This window comes from Macrobrachium nipponense, chromosome 32 (assembly GCF_015104395.2).
Source record: "Macrobrachium nipponense isolate FS-2020 chromosome 32, ASM1510439v2, whole genome shotgun sequence".
In the NCBI taxonomy this organism is placed as follows: Eukaryota; Metazoa; Arthropoda; class Malacostraca; order Decapoda; family Palaemonidae; genus Macrobrachium; species Macrobrachium nipponense.
In genome coordinates, this window is record NC_061094.1 from 9,372,362 (window position 1) to 9,400,214 (window position 27,853).

The following is a 27,853-nucleotide window of genomic DNA, read 5'->3' on the forward strand; positions in this document are numbered from 1 at the left end:
CTGTAACCTACAAAGACTGGCATAAAGAAGCAGTGCTGTCACGGCCCTTTGGCAGAGCAAGGTGCAAGAAAATTTCAAGGAAAACTTCTTCCCAAGTGGATGGGGAGCATAAGTCAGAAGGCAGCTAACGTCTATGTCAATTACAAAACTATGGGTTTTGATGATGCTTTGTCCTAAAGGAAGTGAAAAAAATTATTGTGGCCTGTTCCAGCACTTAGTACTAAGTCTTGCTGCTGCTTCAGTGAGGAAGAAAATAGAGAGAGAAAGAAGCCAGACTTCCATTCAACTTCCTACCAGCTTTATGTCAGCAAGTGCCTGAGACAAGATGATTTCTTGTCAAAGAGGAGGTTGGATGAATACACAGCCAATTGAGCAACCACCACAGGTCCTAAAGAGATGGTGTCCAATGACTTATGGGCAAGGTCCCTAATCTAAAATGAGCTAAAAGTGGTATGCTGACACTTGGAACCTACCCTCATTACCCAGGAAACAAAATTTTTTTTTAAGGCAATGGAAAACTAATACCTAACTTGATGAACCCTGGACTGGATGATCATCCTCATTGCAGGAAAACCTGTCAATCTGCCAGATTGTTTCACAAAGCTAGAAAGAAAAGGCATTCTTTGACACCTTGTTGTGCTTGCCCACACTAACTAAAATGTGGTCACACTGACCTGAGAGGTCAGGTTCTGTTTTTATCACTCTGAAAGGTTTCCTCTGGACACAAAATCATCTAATCTGAGTCATCACTACCAACAAAGTCCTAGAGAGATAGAATTGAGAAACTTGAATCTCTTGTAGAAACTGACCAGATCTGAGTTTTCACCACAAACTCAACCTGAAGATAACAGCATGGCTGCTGAGGAATGTGTACTAGATGCTGTCCCATTCTTGAAGAAGCCTCCCCACCCCCCCAAAAAAAATATACCTGTCTAGGAAAATTCCTGTCAAATTTTCATTATTAGTATGTAATTAAGTAATGAGTATGATAGTTCCTCATTGGACAAGTGGTTTTCATGCTAGCCTACTAATCTGGTGGTCTGAAGTTTAATTCTCCGTTCGGCCAACGTGAAATCAGAGGAATTTACTTTGATTGATAGAAATTCATTTCTCGATATAATGTGGTTCGGATCCCAAAATAAGCTGTACATCCCGTTGCTACAAAACCAATTGGTTCCTAGCCACGAAAAAATATCTAATCCTTTGGGCCAGCCCTAGGAGAGCTGTTAATCAGCTCAGTGGTCTGATAAAACTAAGATATACTTTTAATGAGTTTGATACTTCTAAGCAGAAAATAATTTATATGTCTCTAAGAAAATTCTAGCTAAAATTTCCTCAAAAGTATCCATTAACTGACGGGGTTGATACCTTGTACATAAGAATATCTATACATGTCAAGGAAAATCTTTGTGTGATCTCCTTAAGAACATCTTATTAACATGTAAATTCTACCATCCTTACACAAAAGTATTCTACTTATGGAAAATTCTAGTTGTATTGCCTTAAAAGCTGCTAAAGTGATGGTCTCTACACAAAAACATTTAAACTTGTCAAGGAAGGTTCTAGTTAAACTTCCTTATAAGATGCTCATTAATTGATGTGTTTTGATACTTATGAACCAGGAGGAGAAAAAGTCAAAATTTGAAGGAAAGAAAAAAATGAGGTGGGGAAGGAATACTCATTGTTCCCTTTATGAGTGCAATTCCTCTAGTGCCAGGGTCTTTCACCATGAGAGGGCTCCGACTTCCACTTGTTAGGTCGCCTCTGTTCCGATGTATGCCGCTATCTCAAGTGTCTTCCCTTTCGATCAGTCCTATCTCTTCTCTCTGAAGGTGGGAGGGATCCCTCTACTGATGTTGCTCCTGGACACTGTCATCTACTACTATGGAGCAATCCAATGAAGGAGAGAAAACAAGAGGGGAAGAGGGTTGAAATCTGGGCAGCATTGTGATTGAGTGCAAATTGTCTCACTTGGCTCTTCTTCCTCTAGCAAGGAAGCTCTCCTCCCACTCACCGACACTCAGGTGTCAAAGGGTCTCTCTCCCTCTCTCTCTACTCTGGAACTTGGCTGATGGGGTGGGAGTCAGCAAGGGGCCTTGACCACTTCATAAGCATAGGCTTCTATCCCTCCTCCCCTACATGTCAAAGTTTGGGGAATGTGGGGGATCAGCCACCAGAAACTCACATGGGCTGCCATATTTGCTGGATTCTCGAAACTTCTTGAAGAATATCTAACCTCCCTACGTCGTCTTTTGTACCCTAAGGTTCTTCCTCAGATGCTGACTTAGGGGAACGAGGGTAGAAGCCAATGTTGGTTGACGAACAGAGCCTAAGGGAAGAAAGTCATGGATGGGTAGGGGAAAGCTGTATAACAGTTCATTTGGGGAAACATTGTCATTCATATGCCTACTCTTCTCATATAATTCCCTCACACTCAACACATGTCATTCCTCAAACATTTTCCCCTCACACACAAACAAAACCTTGAGGGCAGATCTCCCTCTGTTGGGGTCATATATTACTTCATGACCTACCCTTGTCGACATAACACCTGAATTTGGGCTTACTGTTGACACGACACCTGAATTTGGGCTTACTGTCAACACGACACCTGAATATGACAATTTGTCGAAAATTGCATTTTTCCTAACTATACAAACCTGAGGTCCTTTAACAATGGAAGGAGTAGCTAGCGCAGCTGGAACGGTCGTAAGCTTCGAACAAGGGGAGAACGGTAGTTAACTGCTTGTCCGATCGTCGCGCGGCAGTAAACAAATCACTTTTGCTTTTGGCCCATGCAAAATACGCAGAGTGAGGGGTGGCATGAGGAGGGACTATATGTAAAGGACCTCAGGTTTGTATAGTTAGGAAAAATGCAATTTTCGACAAATTGTCATTTGTTCCGATACGTAATACAAACCATCGGTCCTTTAACAATAGGAAGACTCACTTCTTGGTGGGAGGAATCTGAGTCTTTTGATGAACAGACTGGTGTTCGTCCATCCCTGGAATGCCTCCCTGGTCGTAAGAGCGAGGGAGGGATCCAAGCCTCTGTCCGATTGATCGGGTGTGCACCGCAAAAAGGTATCAATGTCAGACCTCTGGGGCCGAGTACTAAGAGAGAGGCAAGCGTATCTCTTCGTACCAGCATTGTAAGAACTTTTTCCTTTACATGAGCAAATATAAAGTAATGGGTTTGTCTCATGTAGGCATCCACTTTCTCCCCCTTGTTGGAGAAAGTGTGGATATCACTCCTATCTCTAGTTAAAGAGATAGGATGGAGCTCTGTTGAATAGCTTACCTGCATCTGACTCCCTTCCAGCGTGGTAACGACCGTATCCCTCTGCCCACAGGTAGGTAGAGAAAGATGGTTGAAGAGAAGCCAGTCATTCTCTCATTCGCACATTCATTCTCCCAGTCATACCAGGAATCGATGCTGTTCTGCCTGCTCTGGGTGCTGGTAAGCTTACACAACGTGTTGAGCAGCCACCACAGGTCCCAAGGAAAAAAGTATCCAAGGACTTGTGGGCAATATCCCGAAGGTAGAAGGACGTGAAGGTGGTCTGGTTGGTCCCAGACACCTGCCTTCAGGACCTGCGCCACGGAGAAGTTCTCACGGAACGCTAAGGAGGTCCGATACCTCTGACTTCGTGGGCTCTCGGTCGGAGCGTACGGATGTCGTCGCTACATCGCCTCGTTACGCTCTCCTGATCACCTCACGTAGCCAGAAAGAAAGCGTGTTCTTGGAAACTTCTTTCTTGGTAACCCCAGTGCTAACGAAGAGGCGTCGACACTCAGGCCTGAGGTGTCGAGTTCTCTTCAGATAGCGCCGTAGCGCCCTCACAGGACAAAGCAGCATCTCATCCGCATCATTATCGGTGAAGTCCAGAAGGGAGGGGATCGTGAAAGACTCGAACCTGTCGTCAGGGATCGACGGATTCTGAGTCTTGGCTACGAAGTTCGGGACGAAATCGAAGCGTCACAGATCCCCAGCCTCTGGTGTGTTTAACATCATAAGAAAGACCATGTAGTTCCCCTACTCTCTTCGCCGATGCCAGGGCCAGCAAGAAGAGGGTCTTGAGGGTCAGATCCCTGTCTGACGACTCTCGGAGTGGCTCGAAGGGTCTTCGAGTCAAACTCCTAAGGACGAGTCACATCCCACGCAGGGGGCCTGAGTTCCCTGGGTGGGCAACGAACCTTTCGAAGCTCCTCATTAGCAAGGAGATCTCGAACGAATTCGAGATGTCCAGTCCCCCTCAGTTTTAGGACGAGAGCCAGGGCGGCTCTATATCCTTTAACTGTGGGTACTGAGAGGAGCTTCTCTCGGCGAAGAAACACGAGGAAATCCGCTACCTGCTGAAGAGTGGCTCTGAGAGGAGACAGACCCTGTCTACGACACCAACCACAGAAGACGGCCCCCTTCCCTGGTACACAGCTGCAGAGGACTGTCGGACGTGTCCAGCCATCTCTGTTGCTGCGCTACGAGAAAAGCCTCTCGTTCGCAAGAGATGGTGGATAACAGCCAGCCGTGAAGTTTGAAGGGACTGGACTGCTTGGTGTACCGTTCTACGTGTGGCTGGGCTAGAAGGTTGTGCCAACTGGGTAGCTCTCTCGGTGCGTCTGCAAGAAGAGCCAGCAGGTCCGGATACCAAACGGCTTGAGGCCGTTTGGGAGCCACCAGGATCATTCTGAGATTGGGAGTGACCAGCGCTCGACTGATCACTTTCCGAATCAGACAGAAGGGAGGAAAGGCGTAGGCGAAGAGGTTGTCCCAGGGGTGTTGGAGAGCGTCCTCTGCAGCTGCCCATGGGTCCGGCACGGCTGAAAAGAAAACCTGAAGTTTCCTGTTGTGCCGGGTGGCGAACAGGTCTACGACCGGTCGCCCCCACAGGTTGAAGAGCCTTTCCGCCACGTCTTGGTGTAGAGACCATTCGGTCCCTATCACCTGATCCCGACGGCTGAGCTTGTCCGCTACTACATTCCTCTTGCCTGGAATGTAGCGTGCTGACAGCTCTATCGAGTGAGCCGTGGCCCACTCGTGCACCTGCACTGTCAACTGATGGAGCGGAAGAGACACTAGCCCCCCCTGCTTGTTGACATATGCCACTACTGTGGTGTTGTCGCACATCAACACCAACGAGTGTCCACCAAGCGGTCCTGAAACTCTCGGAGAGCGTTGAACGCCGCCTTGAGTTCCAGGACATTGATGTGAAGGTGCTTTTCGTGATGGTCCCACACACCTGCAGTCAGCAACTCCTCCAGGTGTGCGCCCCATCCCTCGGTCGATGCGTCTGAGAACAGAAGCATCTCCGGGGGGGAGTGCGTATGGGCACTCCTCTTAAGAGGTTCTTGTCGTCGAGCCACCAGGCTAGGTCCTGCCTCACCTTGTCCGTGATAGCCACGGGAAAGTAAGGAGGATCCTTGGCCTGAGACCAACTCTCCCTTAGCCTCCACTGGAGAGACCGCAGGTGAAGACGCCCGTGAGGGACTAACTTCTCGAGTGACGACAGATGGCCAATCACGACTTGCCATTGCTGTGCTGCCTGTTCCTGCCGAGACAGGAACCGGCCGGCTGCCTCCACGAATTTGCTGATTACGCAAGTCTGCGGGAAACGGACCTGCCCTGCTACCGTATCTATCAGCATACCCAGGTAACTTTCATCTTCTGATTGGGTTTAGAGATCGGACTTTCTCGTAGTTTATCACGATCCCCAGATCGCGACAAAACTTGAGGAGTCGATCTCTGTCCTGTAGCAACTGCGAGCGGGAGCTCGCCAGGACTAGCCAATCGTCGAAGATACCTCAGAAGACGTATCCCGTGCGAATGGGCCCAAGCTGACACCAGAAGTGAACACTCAGCGTGAACACCTGTGGGGCGGTTGAGAGACCGAAACAAAGTGCCCTGAATTGGTACACCGTCCCGTCGAACATGAGCGGGAAGGGGGTTTACTTTCTGGAGGACTGATGGATGGGTTATTTGAAAATAACGCGTCCTTTCAAGTCCACTGAAAGCATGAAATCGTTCCCCCTGATCGCAGTCGAGCACCGCGTGCCGACTCCATCGTGAACCGCGTCGTGCGAACGAAGCGGTTCAGGGGAGAGAGGTCTATCACCGGACGCCAGCCCCCCGATGCCTTCTCCACTAGGAAGAGGCGGCTGTAAAGCCCGGTGACTGGTCCTCCACGATTTCTACAGCTCGTTTCGCCAGCATTGGTCTTGATCTCCTGTCGAAGAGCGTTGTCCTTTGCTGATCCCCGGACATAGGTCTGTAGATGGACCGGTTTGGAGATGAGGGGGGGCCGAGACTCGAAGGGTAGTAGATACCCCTCCCGAAGGACGTCTACTATCCAGTTCTCGGCGCCGTATTGCGCTGCCAAGTCGCCCAATGGCTCGCCAGGCACCCCCCACTTCCCCACTTGGCAGCAGGTGAGGGGGAACGCCGTCCCTAGCGTTTCCCTCCTCGTTTCGACTTCTTTCCACCACCTCCTCGGGGAAAGGAGGGTTGGGAGGATGGGCTGGTTACGGCCTCCTCTAGCAGAAGTTGAAACAGCAGGAGTCTTCACACGGGGCTTGGACGGTGCAACCGTCTTCGCCGCCGTGGAAGCGCTAGCCAAGCTCTTTGGTTTGGCCGCAGTCGCTCGAGATTGCCCAGTAACCTTCGAGACTGCCTGGTGAACTAAGCGGTCACTGTCATCAGTGCGCCGCCTTTCCACCGCAGCGTCCACCATCTCTCCGGGAAAGAGAGCTGGGGAACTCCTAATGGGTCCATTTCGAAGCCCGAGTGCCGCCTCACGCCCGGCCCCCCCTTGGTCACTCGGGTAAGGACTGCGTCCCTACGTCGAAGAACCAAGTTGGCCCACAGGTTAGCAGTCTGATGGGCGAGGTAAGAGATCGCTCTTCCTCCAGACTGGCACAGTCTCCTAAAAGAAGCGTCGTCTTCGAGAGCAGAACTCCCGGAGCCGGCCGCTACTTTGGATATTGTGAGGGACCACAAATCCAACCAGGAAAACTGCCTGGAACGCTGCCATAGCGGTAGATTCCAGGGCAAGTGCCTCCTGCTGCCTGAGAAACCAATAGGTCTCCGACAGGAGCTGCTGCAGGGACACACCTGGAGTCAGCCTCGCTAACTCGGGGTTAAACCTGTTTAGGCAGTATCGGGTCTTCCGAAGGCAGGCGTAGAATCGCCTCTGACGCTGTAGAGGGGGAGGAAGCAGCTTAGAAGACCGTCCGGATTTTAGCGAGTCCTCCCGTCCTGAGACGAGATTCTCCACCTGATCCAGGACTGAGTCTGCAAGCTCTGATCGCGGTAACCCCACCATCATTTTGGGTTCCCTCTTGGGACCCCAAAATGATTCGAGCCGGGACGTGGGCTCTGCCGGTGGTAGCGGCGATCCTTCCGCAAGGTCATTATGCTGACGAATCAGCTTAATGACTCTCTGCAAAGTTCCTCTGTATCTCGGGAGTTACTGCGTCTTGTGGAGTAGGACCGTCCAGTCCCTCCAGCAAGAACAGGTCCCGCGATACTCCTCCTTCAGAAGGAGGAACAGCGACAGACCCCCTGACGGTCGCCTCCAACTACTTGCGCGTATGTTTCTGGTCGGTCCTAAAACCGTGCCTGAGCCATACGGCGTCATAGCCGGGTCACGAGCGGCGCACCTCTCGTGATCACTCCTCGGTACCTCGCTCCTCCCGGTATAGCCCGAGGAGGTTGAAGGTACGGGAGAGGCAGACCTGACGCTCCCCCCTCGCTCGCTGGCAGGACCAGCGTGCGTGGAGGGCTGCTGCTGATCGTCAACCCGCGGGGGTGGTGGCGATCGAGCAGTGCAGGCCTAGCCTTGCCGCTCGCCTGGGGCGATAGGCTCGGCTGAGAACGTCGAGGACCGATCTCTAGCGTCAGGCGAGCTGCCGCTGGTCACCGTCTCCGCCCGGTCCCTACGGGAGCGGCGGTCAGGTGACCTACTAGGCTATCTGTCGCGTCGAGACCGGCCAGCGTCCTCTCGGCGCGTCGAGCCGCTGGTACCAGCCGTGGCTGGTACCGGCGGCCGCGGGGACCCCTTCCTCGCCTCAACTCGTGGCTGGTCAGCGAACCAGTCCACCGTAAGCAGCCCGTAGGCAGCCAGTTGATCGCTGCGAGAGCGTCCACTGGCCTGGCGAGAGTCGTGTGCACGACTCTCGCCAGTCTTCTGCTCCGCGCCGCTGTCTTGAACGGCTGAGCGAGCTCGGATGTCAAAACTTTGGCTGGACGGTCTCCCGTGGAAGAGCGTCCACTCGGTACTTCTCGCGAACGAGGAGCGGCCGAGACGGAACCTGGTTTAGCGGCAGAACCGCTAGCACCAGGTGAGGACGCACCAGCCGAGGCTGGTGCACCTCTGGTCCCCGTCGTCTGCTGAAGAGACGGGCCCCGTTCCCGAAGGAACAGGAGGACCGCAGAAGAGCTCCCCGACTCGCCTGAGCGAGCCGGGCCCTTAGAAGATCCCGAAGGAGTCTTCTTAGGGGGGGAGGAGGCAGCCTTCTTCTTCTTCGGCTGTTTAGCCTTAGAAGTCGAAGGGGAAGAGGAGGGGGGGGCAGCAGACGACGAAGAAGACGACGAAGACGACGACGACACCTTCCTCTTCTTCCTCTTCTTCTTCGCCAGGCTCCGCAGGACAGACGTCAGGTCTTCCATCCAGGAGGGAGCCGGGGCAGTTGCCGAAGCAACAGGGCCCGACTGCACCTGTCCGGAAAGACCTGAGACTGTGACAGCACCACCAACAGCAGGAACAACAGGAACAGGTCCGGGAACAGCAGGAACAGCAGGAACATCATGCGCGTTATCTGAAAGGGAATGAGCAGCAGGGACAGCAACAGGTACGGCAGGCACGGCAGGTACCACAGAGAGCCAGGCGTCCTGTCGGCAGCTACCATTCATCCTCGGCACTGGCGGCAGGTCCAGAGGGGTACTCTTGGGGCAGCGGAAGTCCGGGTCGGCAATACAAAGAACCCAGGTGGCGGTGGCACCATCCTCTTTGGTACGGCAGCAATCGGTTTTGTTTTGAATGTTCAGCCGGTGGGTGTCACCGACATTACATGTGGTGTGTACACCAAGTGCGGTGGCATCTCATATGCTGGTGTAGATATTGTGGTGGTCGTAGTGGTACCGTACCTGAGTGACACTGCCGACCCGCCAACCGCTGAATCAACCCCTGTATGCTAGGCACTCCCTGCAGTCCCAGCGACTCCCACACCTGTCCCAGGTCGTCCTTCGCTGATGGCACACCTGCGGAAGCAACAGTCGGGTTAGTTAGAGGGGTTTCCTCACGCTTGGGGGAGAAGCCCCAAACCCCACCCATCCAGTCGGAACAAGGAAGACCCGAGTACAACTGGACGTCCGGGTAGCGGGCGCCCTCCTCCACACTCGACGGATCGAGAGAGGAGAAGGACTCCGCTACCCCCCCCGCAGGGGAAGGCGCGAAACGTGGGGGCTGGCCGGGGGGCAGGAAAGAAGACGAAGTGTCCGTTACCAAAGGAGTCACTGGACTTTCCGATGACTTCTTTGGCGGCCTAAGTCTCTTCCTGCCCTCGTACAGACCCACTGCGCTCGGACCATGCATACATGTTACATGGCTCGTTGCGGGAGCACTCTCGCCACCCCCGACAACGAGTACAAACCTCGTGTGGATCCACATCCACAAATGATCTGAATCCGCCGCATCTACGCCCCTCCAGCCCGGGACACACTCTACGGGCGACTGGGGGGCGCGGCGAAATCTCCATTTCTTGATCACTCATTATCAATGAACAAAAGAAATGCAAAAGTACTTACAACATATACTCTCAATCACACTAGGAAAAAGAGGGCAGATACTCAAAGCAAACGACAAAGCGGGCAGAGCGATGACGAGCACGTCCTATCCACACACGGCCGAAAGCAAAAGTGATTTGTTTACCTCCCAGTCGCGCGGCGCGCGACGATCGGACAAGCAGTTAACTACCGTTCTCCCCTTGTTCGAAGCTTACGACCGTTCCAGCTGCCGCTAGCTACTTCCTATTGTTAAAGGACCGATGGTTTGTATTACGTATCGGAACAATTGGGCTTACTGTCTTCACAGTAGCCAGAATACCAGGCAAAGGGGCTAACAACACTAGTGAGACACACACAACCTACAACACAGACAAAGGTCACCCAAGTGGCTAGTACACAAAAACAAAGAAAGCACACATACAACCTCATGCCCCAAAATATCACAAATTTCTATTTCGGGCAGTCCCCGGCTTACGACGGGTTCGGCTCATGACGTTCCGAGGTTACGATACTTTTCAATTATATTAATCAGAAATTATTTCCAGGTTTACGACACATGTTCCAGGGTTACGGCACTTGTGACACTGATCTGGCAGAAGAAATATGACCCCAAAAATGCAAAATAATCAGTATTTGAAAGTTTTTGATGACAAATGCAATAATAATGCAGTTTACATGGTTTTTAATACACCCAAAGCATTAAAAGTAAGGTTTTCTTAGGATTTTTGACGATTTTCGGCTTATGACGCGTCTCAAGAACAGGACCCCAGTCGTAAGCCAGGGAGTGCCTAATTCTCAATTCAAATTCTCAAATGGCTACCGGACAGGGACAAACACAAAAGGGGAACTGTATGCAGCAAAAAACACAAGGATATCTGACACATGTGGCACATACAAAGAAAAGATCTTAGCCATGACAACGGGAGACAGTCACAATACAATGGTCACATGTATGGCTAAAAAATAGTGGAAGAGGCAGGGTGAATGAGGTCATATCAGGCCATAGGCCCTGGTGATAAGATTTTGTTTTCAAGTCAAGACAGCCACAGTGTGCCTTATGTTGAGAAACTCCATTTATAAAAGCATAGGTTTGCATTCCTGTCAGAACAACTTTTTTTAATCAATACTGCACCTACCCACCTATTTCTGCAATTAAAACTTGAGGATATGTTTTACATATAAATCCAAAATCCTTTACTTTCAGCTCTAAGAGCCGCCATCCTCATCCTATCCTTAAGCACTTTCTCAGAGTGAGAAATAAATACCTTCCATTTATTCTCCTCCCATCCCTGACACTCACCACACAAGGTCTCTGTTACAATCCTGACCCCCACACTTACTGCATCTAGAATGAGAGTCATATATCACCCTCCTTGACCTAGTTCTGCACTTGAGTCAGACATGACAGCCAAAAAGATACAAAATAAGCTAAGCTAGGTTAACAAACAAAGCCACACAAATTGAATACTTCACCGAATTGCGGGAAAGTGAAGTAACCCCCCAATCAAGATGAAGTAAGGTCTGCTCAAAACCACCGATGTTACTCAGGAGCCGGTAGAGAATGAATTAGGGTCTGCTGCGTTGTCATGTCAGTTGGTGTAGAAAGTGGGTGGACACCGGTCACCTGCACTAGCGATGGCAAAGCCACCACAGAATATGAATTTTGGTCTGACGTAGTAGGGAACCTACAGCTATGTAATTGCTTGGTAAGACACTGAAATAAAAATCTTTAAATGTATTCTACTGCCTTCACATGAACAAGGCATATCCTCTAAATATGAATATTTAGATTCTTATCAATTTTTGTAAAATTAACTGTAATACTACCTGTAACATTAACTAATGTTTAAGAGTATTTGAATGCTATTTTCACTGTGATATCATAATAATCAGTGAAGCATACCAACTCTCCTTGGTTGTCAAACAGCTCATCTAGCTAATTCTTGAGGTAATGCCTTATATAAAAATTAGCATTTTTTCTTCTTTTAACAAATTCAATTTCACCTAAAGAAAGCAAATTTACTTTATTTAAGAGAGAGACAGAGAACAATTAAAACTACTCTGTTAGTACAATTAATTTAAGACAAAAATTCCATAGGAAACTTACCTCAGATAGCTGCTTTAAAGACAGATTTTCTATCTGTTCTTTAAGCAGTGCATTTTCTATCAGCAGAGGAATTGCAATCTGCAATGCTTGTGAAACAGATGTTGAGGGCAATTTCCTAAGAAGAAATTCCAAATGAATAAGCCCTTTTAATTCCAGATCATTGATACTGTGTTTCAGAAGCTGCAAAACAGAACTTACACTGTAATTTCATGTACTACATGTGGAGCAATTCCTTAACAATGTCTACATTACAAAATTAATGTTAAAAGTCATTCCCTCATAATGTAACTGTATCAAACTTCTTAAATGGGATGGGAAATTCAGTTTGCTTCACTACAATGTATTTTGATATCAAAATCAACATAGTAATTTGTTTCAAAAATACAAACCATTTCATCTAGCCTTACACTTCAAGTGTAATAGTAGACTGAATAGTCCCAACTAAAGAAAGAAGGCTGATCTCACCAGATGGAACTAAGGAGTTCTCTTTGTAAAGAGATCAGAACACAATCACTTGTGTTTGTTGACAGTGAATACAGTAGTGCCTCAGGTTACGAAATTAATCCGTTCCAAAGCGGCCTTTGTAACCTGATTTTTTCATATCAAGAACTACGTTTTACATGCAGATATTGTTCCAAGCCCTACAAAAACACCTCAGTAAATTTTATAATAAAGCTAAATTGACCAATAAACAATGAAATACAACAATTTGGACCATTCAACACCTAACGTAACTGTTACTGTACCTGTAAATAAAGTGTATTAGTGTACAGGGTACAAGAAATACTGTACGCACATGTACGTACGTATGTAGTAAAATGTAGAACCTTACCTTTTGAGTGAGGCGATGTCCGAAAGTGGCGACAGAGGAGGAAGACAAACGGCAGAAACATGAACTCTTAACTTTACAAAGCACATTAAAAAATGACAGAAAACATTAACACTAAACTTTACGAAACACATCGTCTCCATAGAAAGCATCCTCTTCTTTCCGTGAACTTCAGCAACAATCTTGGGACCCATGAATAACAACGTAAGTAAGTAATTTCACACACAACACGATAAAGTAACTTACAGTACATACAACGAAAGCGAAATCACTAACACGAACTTACGTTAACGAACGAAATTTACGTGAACAAATAAATTCCACATGTATACAATAACGGTGCTGAAACGAAATGGTCAAGGAACTCCCTTACGTATAAGCATGATGGGATAGATGCTGACCAATAGGAGAGCAGGATCTTACGGCAGTAACTAACATCAGGAACCAATGGGAGAGCGAGAGGATGGTGGCGAGTCTACTGAGTTGGTGGCGCGCAAGTTTTAAAGTTGTTCTTGGCGGCCCGGGCGAATCTCGGAATTTACAGTACACCCTTTCGCAACCTGAATTATTTTTGTACCCAAGCAAAAAAATCTTCGTCTTTGCCTTTGTAACATGGATTTTTCATACGTAGGGACTTTTGTATGTAGGGGTATGACTGTATTTTCCTAGCCTAATCTTTCCCAAATATGCAACAATCCTGCAATCTACCCACCTGTTCCCGTTCCTCAGTCCCAGTATAATCCAGTTTAAGACTTTGAACAGCACCACAACAGGACTTACAACCCACAAATTTCTCTCTCCTGCCAGACCAAACACCAAATCCTTCTCTCTTGCTCTCCCCGCTCTGCTTTCATTACATTTCCAGGCCATGCCGCCGCAATCTTGTCTTCTATGACGTCACATCCTATGACGTCACAACATTACTTGAATACATTAAGACATTTTCTAAAATCAAACCCATGTTTCCCATACATTGAACAATGCCCACATTTCACCAAGTTTTGGTTAATGGCAGTTTTCGCTTATTGGCACGCCCATGGGAACAGGACCCCTGCCGATAACCGGGGACTGCCTGTATACTTAATCAAATGTCTAACTGATGATAAAAGTAAACTCATATCTTCAAGTTTACCCATCCATTTTTCCTGAATCACATACATAAAATTATTCATTATCATTCGACCACCCCTTGCATTCTTGTATTCTTACAGGAATTAGAAAAAACAAAATCACACTTCTTACCCCTACCTGTAACATCCACGTGACTGTCATACCCAACCGAATTAATTCAGTTTACACAAAATTTGTTCATACTGAACCTAGTGTTTCTATCTCTTCCCTCTATAGATGACCTAACACAAACAAGAAATCAAGCATAAAGGAGACAAAAAAAGCCAGAAATAGTCAAAATTATCATAACCGATACACACCGAAAACACAAGAAAACAGCATGAAGAATTCTGACTAGAGCATAAGCATTCCAATGCCTTCTAGTGGGAAACAGGTGATAACAGACAGTCCATCCTAGTTGGCACCTAATGCCATGAAGATAGAAGGCAACTTTAAAAGTAGGTAAGAGTGCAATGCCTTAATATACACACTATTGGCACAATTTCAAACACTATTGAGATTTTCTGAAACAACTAAGGAGTCAAAGATTTAATAAAAGTGCTAAACAGACTGGAACTTTTTCAAGGCATATTTGAACCTATTCTCCCAAATATGGCAGGGGATAATGACATGAATCCTGTGGATTTTAAAACTATGGTACATTTCTATTTTAGTAAAATACAATTAATACATTTACTTTGATTATTCTGTAAAAACAAACTAATGACTTTCACACTCTTACTGATGCAATGCTAAAACAGCATTAAGAATATAAAACTTGCCAATCAACTGTGAAATAAAATGATTACCAATAAAAAACTATTTAAACAAAAGCAAATATTGACTGCAGAATACTGAAAACACATTATCTCAATACAAACCTGCAAAACAGTCCCGACAAGTTTTGAACGTACATTCACTTTTAAACGACATAAATACTGTAAAAGTAAGAGCAACTCATCTGCTTCCATCCGCCGACTCAATTTAAGAATTCTCTGACAAATTTCCCGAAAGTCCTCATTATTATGAAGTTCCTCAAAATCAACATCCCTAAAATATTCAAATTATTATTAAAAGCTGAAGATTTAGTAATGGTTTTAGTACTATAATTTGTAAGTTTAGGTGCAGGACAATATTTCAATCTCTAATTCATTTCACAATCAGATGTAAAAATCCCAGTTCTTCAAACTGATTTGTGAACTAAAAATTGGCTGTAAGCAAATTTACTAGCTAGTAAGGTAACCATATCTTAAATAAACATTCTCACATTCATTGCAAAAAGGTACATGTCAATATAAAGGTACCAAAGGTTCTACATTATCTTCCAAGCAATTAAAAATGTTATTGTTATAATACAATTAAGTTTGTTCATACTTACCTGGCAGATATATATATAGCTGTATTTTCTGACGTCCGACAGAATTTCAAAACTCGCGGCACACGTAGTGGGAGGCCAGGTGGTAGTACCCATTCCTGCCGCTGGGAGGCGGATATCAGGAACCATTCCCATTTTCTATTCATATTTTATCCATGCCACTGTCTCCTGAGGGGAGGAGGGTGGGCATTCTAATTATATATCATCTGCCAGGTAAGTATGACAAACTTAATTGTATTATAACCAATAACATTTTGTTCATGAAACTTACCTGTCAGATATATATATAGCTGAATCCCACCTTCGGATGGTGGGAAGAGACAGAATAGGGTTTTTAGGAAACTTAAATTAAGTAGATGATGTACATCTTGGTTCCTCACCTGTTAGCAAAGTAGACTCTGTGATTACTGTCACTTAAGCCTGCTTCTGCTTTAATCAGAGTTGCCAGCCAGGTGGAGACCTGTAGTGCTGGTGCGCTCTGGATGCTCTGTCAACGGGGACGTGACCTCAATGTGACAAGACCATCGAGCCAAACATATGAGGGCTACGAAGCAACTGACCACCACCTGACCAACTAACCAAAAAACCCCTGACAGTTAATCTAAAGAATGGGAGATTTTCACAGATCTCACCATCAACCAAAAACACAACAATAAAACTAACCTATTCTAAGCTAAGGGATAGGGAGAGAGCTACCTTCAGCCCCCAAAACTGTGTCCGCAGAAATGTATGGCCCCAAAGAACTACAGTTCTCGTAAATTGTTCTCACATCCCGAAGGTAATGTGAGGCGAATACGGAATTGCTCCTCCAAAAGGTGCTATCAAGGATATCCTTGATAGACATATTCCTTTGTGGAAGGCAAGAGAGGTAGCTACGGCTCTGACTTCATGAGCTTTCACTTGTAAGAGGCTCAAAATCAGTCTTCTGGCAAGATGAATGAGCCTCTTTAATGACGTCCCTCAGAAAGAAAGCCACAGCATTCTTCGACAAAGGCAATTCTGGTCTTTTCACCGAGCACCAGAGATTACCTGAGGGACCTCTTACCTCTTTAGTTCTGTGAATATAGAACTTGAGAGCCCTGACAGGGCACAGGGCTCTCTCTGGTTCTTGACCCACGAGACTCGACATACCTTTGATCTCAAAGCTCTTGGGCCAAGGGTTAGACGGGTTCTCATTCTTAGCCAAGAAAGTTGGACTCAACGAGCAGACAGCGTTGTCCCCCTTGAAGCCCACTTGGCTACTGAACGCTTGGATTTCACTAACTCTCTTCGCCGTCGCCAGAGAAGTTAGAAAAAGCGCTTTCTTCGTCAAGTTCCGTAGAGACGCTTCGTGGAGAGGCTCAAAAGGACTTGACATTAAATGTTTAAGAACCACGTCGAGGTTCCATGAAGGCGGTCTCGCTTGTGGAATCTTGGTGGTTTCAAATGATCTCAAAAGGTCGTGGAGATCCTTGTTGTCAGAGAGGTCCAGTCCTCTGTGTCGAAAAATGGCTGACAACATACTCTTATATCCCTTAATGGTCGGGACTGCCAATTTTTGCACATTTCTTAGGAAAAGCAGAAAATCGGCTATCTGGTTCACAGAGGGTCGTGGAAGAGGAAATTCCCTCCTTTCTGCACCAATGCCCTGAAGGAGGCCCACTTCGATTGGTAAACAGCTCTTGAAGAGGCTCTTCTAGCATTAGCGATTGCTCTCGCAGCTGCTTTCGAAAAACCTCTCGCTCTGGCCAACTTTTCGATAGTCTGAACGCAGTCAGATCCAGAGCGGAGAGGTTTTGGTGATACCTTTCGAAGTGAGGCTGTTTGAGTAGATCTTTCCTCCAGGGCAACGTCCTTGGGAAGTCCACAAGGAATGTCATGACCTCTGTGAACCATTCTCTCGCTGGCCACATCGGGGCGATCAGGGTCAACCTTGTCCCTTCTGAAGCTGCGAACTTCCTCATGACTTCCCCCATGATCTTGAATGGAGGAAAGGCGTAAAGGTCTAGGCCTGTCCAACTCCAGAGCAATGCATCCACCGCAATTGCTCCTGGATCCAGGACCGGGGAGCAATACAGAGGAAGCCTCTTCGTCCTCGAAGTCGTGAACAGGTCGACTAGAAGACGTCCCCACAACTTCCATAGTTGTTGACACTTCTTGGTGTAAGGTCCACTCTGTTGGCAGGATTTGATCTTGTCGACTGAGAAGGTCCGCCCTGACGTTCTGTACCCCCCCCTGCGACGAATCTCGTCAAGATCTTGATCTGCCTCACATCTGCCCATAGCAGAACTTCCCTTGCCAGGTGAAAAAGGGATCGGGAGTGTGTTCCTCCCTGATTCTTCAGATATGCAAGGGCTGTGGTGTTGTCCGAGTTGACTTGGATGACCTTGCCTGTCAATTTGTCTTCGAAGAACTGCAGCGACAGGAAGATCGCTGCTAGTTCTTTCACATTGATGTGCCAGGCTACCTGTTCCCCTCTCCAGGAGCCTGACACTTCCTCCCCTCCTAGTGTTGCTCCCCAACCGGAAATGGAAGCGTCTGAAAACAACACTAGGTCGGGGCTCAGAAGATTTAGGATAAGCCTCTCGCAACTTCTGAGGGTCGAGCCACCATCTTAAGTGGCCTTTTACTGATTTGAGATCTTCAAGATCGCATTCAGATCCTCCTTAGCTTTCCATTCTTCCGCTAGGAAAAATTGAAGAGAGGCCTGAGGTGCAGTCTTCCAAGGAGACAAACTTTTTCCAGCGAGGAAATGGTGCCAAGCAGACTCATCCATTCCCTCGCCGAGCAAGTCTCTCTCCCTAGGAAGGCTGAGACTTCTCTAAGCCTAGACGCTGACGTTCCTGGGACGGAAAACGCCCGAAAAGCCACTGAATCCATCTGAATCCCCAGATACACGATGACTGTGTCGGGTCAGATGTGACTTTTCGGAGTTGACTAAAAGTCCCAGGGACTTTGCTAAGGCTAAAGTTGACTGAAGGTCCTTCAGACATTTCCCTTTCGACGACGCTCTGATCAACCAATCGTCGAGGTATAGGGATATTCTGATCCCTGAAGAATGTAACCACCTCGCTACATTCTTCATTATTACAGTAAAGACCATCGGGGCCGAGCTGAGACCGAAACAAAGGGCTCTGAATTGCCATACTCTGTTTTCCTAAGACGAATCTCAGGTACTTCCTTGAAAGAGGGTGGACGGGGATGTGAAAGTACGCGTCCTGCAGGTCTAGGGACACCATCCAGTCGCCAGGTCTCAAGGCTCCTAGCACTGACTGAGGCGTCTCCATCTTGAACTTGCTTTTTTCTACAAAAAGATTGAGCCTGCTTACATCCAGGACTGGGCGCCAACCCGACGACTGCTTCGGTACCAGGAAAATCCTGTTGTATAAGCCTGGTGACCCCAGGTCCACGACTTGCTCCACTGCTCTTTTTTTCGATCATCTGATCTAAAAGATCGAAAAGGATGCGTTTCTTCTCTCCCTGATAAGACGGGGAAAGGTCTTTGGGAGTTGATGTTAGAGGAGGAGGATGCAAAAAGGGGATCTTGTACCCTTGTTCTACGATCTTGAGAGTCCAAGGGTCCGCCCTTCTCTGTCTCCATGCACCCACAAAAAACTTCAGTCTGACCCCGACTGGCGTCTGAAGGACATGTTCTTCATTTGGCTGATTTAGGTTTAAAGGAAGCTCTTCCTCTTGAAAGTCCTCTCCCTCGAGGAGCTGCTCTCGAGGGAGGAGCTCCGCCAAAGGGTTTAACTTTCTTCGGAGGTCTCACAAACGATGATGTAGAAGGAACTGCTGGACGCCTCGAGGACTGTGCTAATAGGTCCTGGGTCGCCTTCTCCTGCAAACTAATCGCTAGATCTTTTACCATCGTCTGGGGGAAGAGATGGGTCCGAAAGAGGAGAAAAGAGCAATTCCGCTTTCTGAGCGGGAGTAACCGACTTTGCGGTGAAATTACAAAGAAGAGCTCTTTTCTTAAGGAAAGCTGTTCCAAAGTGAGAAACTAGCACTTCCGAACCATCCCTGACGGCCTTGTCCATACATGACAACACACTGGACAGCTCCCCCAGACTGAGAGAGTCAGGGCTTCTAGATTGAAGGTCCAGAACTCCCAAGCACCAGTCCAAGAAGTTGAAGACTCCTAACGTGCGCAGCAGTCCTTTCAAGTGGTGGTCCGTCTCCGAAGGAGTCCAGGACACCTTTGCAGCTGATAAGAGGGACCTCCTCTGGGCGTCCACTAAGCTGGAGAAGTCCCCAAGTGCAGACGAAGGAACCTTCACACCCACGTCTTCCTTAGTCTCATACCAAACGCTTCCTTTCCCGGAGAGTCTAGAGGGAGGAAGGGCGAAAGTCGTCTTGCCCTGATCCTTCCTTCGAGTCATAAAGTCCTGGAGTTTCTTGAAAGCCCTCTTGGTTGAAAGAGAAGTCTTCATCTCAACAAACTCCTGTGTCTTGAATGACTTGGAAGACGAAAGTTGCGAGGGAGGAGACCTAGGAGCTGCCGGCTGAAACTTGTCCCCGAAGGACGAACGTAACAGCCGCACAAGAACCTTATAGTCAGAGACAGACGAAACCAAAGGAGGTTCCTCTTCCACTGAGCTCGCTGGACTACTAAGTTCCCCTTCTTCTCTATGAGGAACCGGTGATCGTCCATCCGGAGAGGGCGTACGTCCAGCGGGTCTAGGCTTAAACAAAGACTTCCGCTGCTTAGAAGTTGACGCTTCAGGCACGGACTCGTCCTTACGACGATCCTTAACACTTGCAGAAGGAAGAACGTCTTGGGTGCGTCGAGCGTCCTGAGAAACGACGGAGATTGCCTTACTTCTAACTGAAGAGATCTTATGCTTCTTGATAGCACTACTAAGACCAGAAGGTAAAGAGTCTCTATGCGCTCTAACAAACTCCTTATGGGGAGACACGTCCCTCCGAGCGTCCACACGAGCGTCCTGACGAGAGGCCTCAAAAGCGTCCCGCTTCTCGTGAAAAGCGTCCTGCTTAGCATGGAAAGCGTCCTGCTGAGCGTCCTCGAAAGCGTCCTGTCTTGTTAGTAAAGCGTCCTGCCGAGCGTCCTCAAAAGCGTCCTGTCTTGTTCGAAAAGTGTCCTGCTTAGAACGGAAAGCGTCCTGCCGAGCGTCCTCAAAAGCGTCCTGCTTCGCGTAGAAAGCGTCCTGACGAAAGCGAAAAGCGTCCTGCTGAGCGCAAGCTATATCAGGAGAACGAGATCGGCGATGATCCGAAGGCGGGGAAAGAGACGAACGAGGAGAGAGAGAAGGAGACTGCTTCGTCCTCTTGACGGGCAGCCTGACGTCCTTTCTCCGCTTAGGCTCGACTGCTGCTGGGCGAGTCCTCTGAGCCATAAGAGTAGAAATCTGGTCCTGAAGGGACAAAAGAATATTCTTCGTAGGTGACGAACTAGAAGGGGCAGGACTGAACCTGCGAGAAGGCGAGGGGCGAGGGGACACCTCCTCCCTTCTCACAGGTACAGCTACCTGCTTCTCCGAAGAGCAATCGAAGCGCGACTGGACGTCCTCACCGGAAGACAACCTGCCTCTTTTCTGAGGAGGAAAGGCGTCTAAAGCATCCGGAGAAGAACGCAAAGAAACTGGTGAAAAAGGACGTGAAGCGTCCTCACAACGAAAAGTCCTTTTCAGAGGACGCGAGTCACTCCGAGCGCTCCACCCCTTGCGCGGGGAGGACGCTTCGGAGGACGAGAAACAGTCCTTCAGGATACGCGCTCAAGCGCGCTCCTTGGCAGCCTGGGACTTTGCAACAAGGCCTGCCGAAGGGACGCCAGATCGGTGGGGAGCCCCCGTAACCCTCTTGCGGCTTTCGACATACCCTCTCCCTGAGTCCTGGGAGTCCGATAGAGGTCTCAGCCTAGAGGCATTATGGGGCCGATCTGACGCCCCCTCCACAACACTAAGGGCACGATCACAAACTTTCACAGGGCCAGTTTCCAAGGCCAACACTTTAGATTCAAGAGTGCGCAGAGACTCGAGAATCAGAGAAAGGGCATTACCTTCTCCAGACACAGAAACAGGGCCCGAAGGCAACATCACAGGTTTAGGTGAAACAAAATCTACTGGTGTTAGAGGAGGAGAAATGTTACATTCCTTACCTTTTGTAGAACTGCTCTTGGAGGAAGCCCTCCTGACTTTATCACGCTCCAATTTACGCCGATAGGTCTCATACATCTTCCATCCATCATCGGTCAAATCCTTGCATTCATTGCACCGATCATCAACCAAACAAACATGCCCCCTGCATTCCATACATACTGTGTGAGGATCAACTGAAGGTTTAAGAAGCCTCACCTTACATTCACTCCTCACACACACTCTGAAACTCCCTGTACTTGATCCTGACATCATGTACACAGAAAAGCCAATCAAAATTAAAAAAACAGTCCACTATTACGCGTGCCAATCCAACAATCCAGAGTCGATAACCAAAAGTCAATCCAGATACTTAGAAACGAGATAATCCAAAAATCCTAGACGGAGGTACTGCAAACAGTTGTTTACAGAAAAATATGAATAGAAAATGGGAATGGTTCCTGATATCCGCCTCCCAGCGGCGGGAATGGGTACTACCACCTGGCCTCCCACTACTTGTGCCGCGAGTTTTGAAATTCTGTTGGACGTCAGAAAATACAGCTATATATATATCTGACAGGTAAGTTTCATGAACAAAATAGGAATCACAAAACAAATACAATGAATTTGGCTCTGTAAAATATAAGGCTTGGCACTTACAAGTACTTATGTATATAACTCATCGGTGATACAAAAGTGCCAAGCACCAATAGCAAAATGAATAAACATTAGCTTTCCCAGACACATATCTAACAATATTCTTAGATTTGTTTCATGACCCACAATTTTCTTCGAAATTTTAAAATTAATAGTCAGTGTATTACCTACCAAACTAAAAAGTAGATAAAAAATATTAATAACTTTTAAAAAAATCCTCATAATATTAATCACTTTTTAAAAATTCCTCATAATAGCCAGTCTTCAAATGGAGAAACAAATCCACAGTTATGTAAATGTACATATATTTAAATTTAAAACTTTAAGTTTTAAATTTAAATATATGTACATTTACATAACTGTGGATTTGTTTCTCCAATCACTTTTTTAATGAATTCATTGAGCTCATTACACACAGCATTGAAATTTAGTGAGACTTTTATGAAATTTTGCTATGGTATACATGAAAGGTAAATTATATGATGATGGTACCACCTTTATGACTTGAATAATGTCTGGAGACAATATAATTACTTCTTTTCATCAATGTTGCACCTCTCAAAATGAGTATCATATTTAATTGCATTTCTGACCTTGGAACCTGAGCACAATAGTATTTCATACATATAAATCCAGAACTACTATTAGCTGTATCTACATGTAATACATATGTATATAAGTAGGTACAGAGCTGCAAACTCCGTTCCTTCAGCCATCTGGTGATTTCCACAAAAGGCAGAGTAGTGAGAATGCCTTTAATATATTCCTGGCATTCTACAGACATGAAGATGTGGTTGCCATAGGCCTTAATTGATAAAACTCTCCTCCCATTTGGGGGTATGTATTTTCTTTGCCCAAGGGGCCCAAAACTTTTTTCTAAGTAACTCTGGTGGGATTGTTTTTCATAAGTTGCAGTACAGTAGTGAAAGTGTGACTGCATGCCAAGGTGTATAAGGTATTGATGGACAAGGGAAAGATTCTGAAGGAATGTGTGAGAAGAATAACTGTTCCTGCATATTGGGGTAGAGGTTATAGAGGAGACCATAAGAATTATGAGGCAGTTCCAACATCACTCCCAGATTAAGTCCATATTGACAATCCTAATGATATGATAGGCTATAACCTAGCCATGTTTCTGATTCTAATGTGGCTATTAATCACAATATTTTGAATATTACATCTGGTATAACAGTAAAATCCCCAAAAAGATTGACTTTCTGATTTGCCATGTTCATTAGTTTTTTTTTTTTTGTATGTTATAATGCACTGAGTTTTTATCTGAAAGGAATTTAATTATTTCACTGAAGATATTATGATTTCTGTTACTGTATGCTGCTATTTGATTTTGCTGTTTCTGCAATGATGATGATGTTGCAAGTTTTTATATGTTAAGTCTAATCTATGTTCTTGCTGTTGAGATTCATGAGACCCACACATTTTTCTGGGGGTTATTCTTTTCTTAATGGGAAGGATGTTATGTGAATATGTATTGTTTGGAGACTGAAAGAAGACGATCCTTATGCTAATTCTGTATGTTTACTCTTGTTGAAAAATAAAGAGGTTTGACTGCTGCAACCCCATTTATCTCAAGCCCTCCTCTGAAACCTCATGTAACTTGCTTAATTAAAAATGCTCCAGGTCATGCAACAGAAGGAAAATAGTCTACTGAAGAGTCACTTTCTTTCCTTGAGTCCTGAGGTCAACTGATCTTGGCTAAAGACTTGTGACATAGCTCCAGTTGGAGAAAACTATAGGTTCTTGTTAACATCTCTTGCACTGGAACTCAAAGGGTGACAAAAGGCCATCTTCCTCTTCCTCAGGCCGTTGCAATATACTGTGCTATTCTGTTACCAAGATGTCTGTCACCCTCTCAACCAAGGGAGCAAGCAGTCATGGATTCATGGTCAGTCTCTGTGTCTGGAGGTATGACGGATAGCACTCTCCCTGTTAGCTGAAGGGATCTCTGATGATAAAGACCTTGGTGAGGTATGTCAGTCCTTGAAGATCCCTCTAAGGGGCTGAGGACAAATATCAGCTTGAGTGGTTACCAATGGTGATAAGTCAAGAGCAGGCAATTATCAACAACTGGTGCCATGATGGAATGTCTCCAAGCCAAGGCAGAGACACATCTGCAGGCACAGGAGACTCAAAATCCTTCGTAGTCATGGTCAGTGTAGCTTCCCATTTTAGTGCACCAGTGACTGCTGGGGAGACAGTAACTGGAAAACCAGCAGTCATTAAACACAGGTGCATGGCAGGGATAGTAACATTGTCTCAAGCACAACTGCATTAGTTGGTCTTGGACAAGTCTCCATCAGTCTAGACAAGCATGAGTCCTCGTTGATTGGGGTCATATCTGCTGAACAGTTTAAAAGCAGAGTTGGCCAGCCAGTCAACAGGCAAGGCAATACTTGAACTAACAGACAAGAGCAGGTAAGCTGGCCAGAAGGCAAGTTAGGTGTGCTGTGTGTGACTGATAATGGGCTGGTCAGCAGGCAAGACATGTGAGGAATGGGATTGACAGGCTTCAAAATGGTCAACTGCAAATCAAAGCAAAAGGACAATCATCAGCAGTGGTCTAGGCAGTGGGCACAAGTGGTCAGTGCGAAGCAGTCAAAGAGCAAGCACAGAATGAAGACTGCATTGGAACTTCCTCTTAGGGACTAAATGTACTTCACAAAGGCCAATAATGAAGACTACTTTGTTACCAATGTAAGCTGAAGTGGAGAATATAAGCAGTTTGCCTAGAAAAACTGAAGATCATTAATTCAAAGAAGGGGTGCCCATGAGAAATCCAAGTAAATTAGGTATAGTATATACCAAACACCAAAAACAGTTAGCTTGCTTTGGTGCAGTACTGTAATAAAAAAAGGCAAAGTAAGTGGTCAGGAAGACTGGCAACTCACTTCCAAACATTAATTAGGTAACAGCTCAACAGCTGGCAAGAATACTTGACCTATTATAAATTATAAAAATTACTGAAATTATATGTAAAATACAGGAATCACATAGTACTGGAATGAAGCACTGTCTGAGAACTACATTCTCAGGTTGTTCAAAGGTTAGCTACTTACAAAAAGCTGTAATTTGTGAAGTCAGTGATCCAAGAAATGATATTGGGGACATAAAATTACCTGCTAAATGCAGGAATCACTGCTTTATCATTTACTGGGTGAAACTAAAGAGAAAAAGGCTGAAAACTAAACTGATTAACAAAAGAAATGGCAATTGAATTAGTAAAGCTGTTAATAGCTACACAAGTTCATGACATTGTAAGGTTATTTGTTCATATTTGCATGTGGATCCAGATGGCACATGCAAGGAGAGATTTATTTCTTCTGTCTGAGATACAAAACACTGTTGAAACTAGGAACATCCGGACTTTAAAACTTATGTATAGCCACATATGTATATGATTGAAGGGGTTTTGATGAAACAACCTTGCTTAACGCCTTTGGCAGAAATATAGCCAACTGAATATCTAATATATATAGTACTTTACAGTTTAAAAAAATAAATGTCACCTAACACTTCTGGGTACAAGGCACAGCTCCCATATAACTTACTGTACATAATAAGGTTAAAGTGCGATATAATGTATAAGGCATGAATTAATTTTCAGAAAACTGAATATGCAACTATAACTGCTTAACCACTGCAATAAAATCATTCGTGTAATAAGGATAAAACAAACATGATTCAGCAAGCAAACCCTTACCCTCTGCTAGCTAAGAGATTAAGAACTCTGAGACTCCTCAATAAATGGCGATGAGTCATGATATCACAATGCTTTTTATATAATCCTAGGACATCATGTGTTGTTTCACAGTCCTCTATCCTTTTTATTAAGATGTCTTCATGTGTTTTTCTACGCTGACTTGGCAACATGTACTCCTTTTGTTCAGGAGAAAATTTTTCCTCTAATTCCAGTAATATATCATCATCTTCAATTTCCTTTGTTGTCACTTTGTCTGCTGCTATGGAAGCTTGTTGAAGAGCTGTCAAACTAGGATTGTCTGTAAATTGATAATAATGTATTTTATAACAGGACTTCATAAATTCATAAAACATCAATTATACAAAAGGTACAAACAAAATAACAGTAAAAAATTTCCATACTCATACAAAAAAGCTTACCAATTTATGACACTTCCCTGAAAATATTAAGCCCTATGTGTACAAAACCAAAATAGGTCACAATTTATAGTTTATCTACAATTAAAAAATGAGTTATTTGCATCTCAAATCTACTGTGAGTAACATATAAATTTCCACAATACAATATACTATTTGGATACTTATCTACTGTTAAAGATAGCCAACAGGCAAATCGGCTTACACATAAAAGATCTCTCAGCTGACTTGTATGACTGTCTAGTTCACCTGTTCTCCACTTGGTGCATTTTGAATGTTGTAGCTCTTGTCAGAATTCTCCTAGACAGCCCAATATGTTGTGGGGAGACTGGGTGGGATATACTTTAACAGTAAGCATTCAAATAGTAATAAATTTCATTATGAAGATTTATATTATTTGGGATGTATCTTACCTACTGTTAAAGACGGGTTATTCCCAAAGAGAAGAATAAGATGGTGGGAAGTGCAGCTATATAAATTTTGTTCAGCTAAGTGAGTTAAAAGTTTCTTGCATGAACCACAAAACATTATTTCCAGATATGGAATCTTCCCTGGATATTACTGCTGCCAGAGAGTGGATTCCATATATGCTTAGCAAAGAGCAGCCTTGTGAAGAAAACCACCTTGGTTTCAGCTAGTATGAATAGGAGCAACATGAAGGGACCATTGTGTCTGAATTCAAAAGGCCCTAAAAGAACATATGCACCATCATGTTCCCCATAAAATCAAAACCTGGGATTTAAAATCAAAGATCCTAAATGACTGTTCTTCCTTTTGACTCAGGAAAAGACATTTGCTATTACAGTTGTACCTCGAGATATGAAATTAATCCGTTCCGAGGCGACCTTCGTATCATGAGTTTTTCGTATCTTGGAACACATTTTACATGTAAAATGGCTAATCCGTTCCAAGCCCTCCAAAAACACCCCAGTAAATTATATTTCCAGGCCTAAAACACATGTTCTAGGGTTACGACGGAAGAAATATGTCTCCAAAAAGGCAAAATACTGTACATACTTGAGTAATATTCAACTGCATGTAATGTTCAACCCCATTTTTACTGCATATATTAGGACTTTAGCATATGTCCCTTAGCAATAAGCCTAGCCTATGTTAGCGGTTGCTACTGTAGCCTAGTCTATGATTCTGACATCTAAACCTAAGAGCTAAAAGCTTAGAATATGCCAATAAAATGTATAAATAATCAGTATGTACTCATTTCAAATAATTATTAATTAATCAATAACTATAATACACAAACAAAGAAAAAACAAACCTTCCAATCGATTGTTTACATTCAGCTCTTACCCGTCTTACGAGTATCGAACGAGCGCCAAGCAATAATTTTTCCTAGCACACAGTAAGCCATAAATTGTCATTAGTATCTCTCTTCAACAATGAAACTACCAAACAGTATAATAACCATTCATTTCTATTCTTTATTCTATCTTTACCTAATATATTTTTTTTTTTTATTAAATGTATTGCATGAATAAGTTTTTCAATTTACAGCATCCTTTTACCAATAGAATACTTAAAGCACAAGGGGTAGATGCTGACCAATAGGAGAGCAGGACCTTATGGGGTGACTAGCATCAGGAACCAATGGGAGAGAGGGAGGATGGTGGCGAGTTTACTCAGTTGGCGGCGCGGGAGTTTTAAAATTGTTCTCGGTGGTCCGGGCGAATCTCGGGACTTTACAGAAACAACCTTTCGTATCTTGAAAACTTTTCGTATGTAGAGCAGTAAAATTTTTTGCATTGGCTTTCGTATCTCGAGTTTTTCG

General features: G+C 45.5%; 1 protein-coding gene across 1 annotated transcript in view; it reads right to left on the reverse strand.

Moving 5' to 3' along the window:
* Positions 1 to 27,853, reverse strand: part of LOC135207193 (uncharacterized) — a 104,764-nt gene that overhangs the window by 41,109 nt on the left and 35,802 nt on the right. The window contains exons 3-5 of the mRNA XM_064238763.1: positions 25,652 to 25,949; positions 14,709 to 14,877; positions 11,889 to 12,068 (exon numbers count right to left, since the gene is read on the reverse strand). Of these exons, the coding sequence (XP_064094833.1) occupies positions 11,889 to 12,068; positions 14,709 to 14,877; positions 25,652 to 25,949 (647 nt within the window). The remainder of the gene's footprint in view (positions 1 to 11,888; positions 12,069 to 14,708; positions 14,878 to 25,651; positions 25,950 to 27,853) is intronic.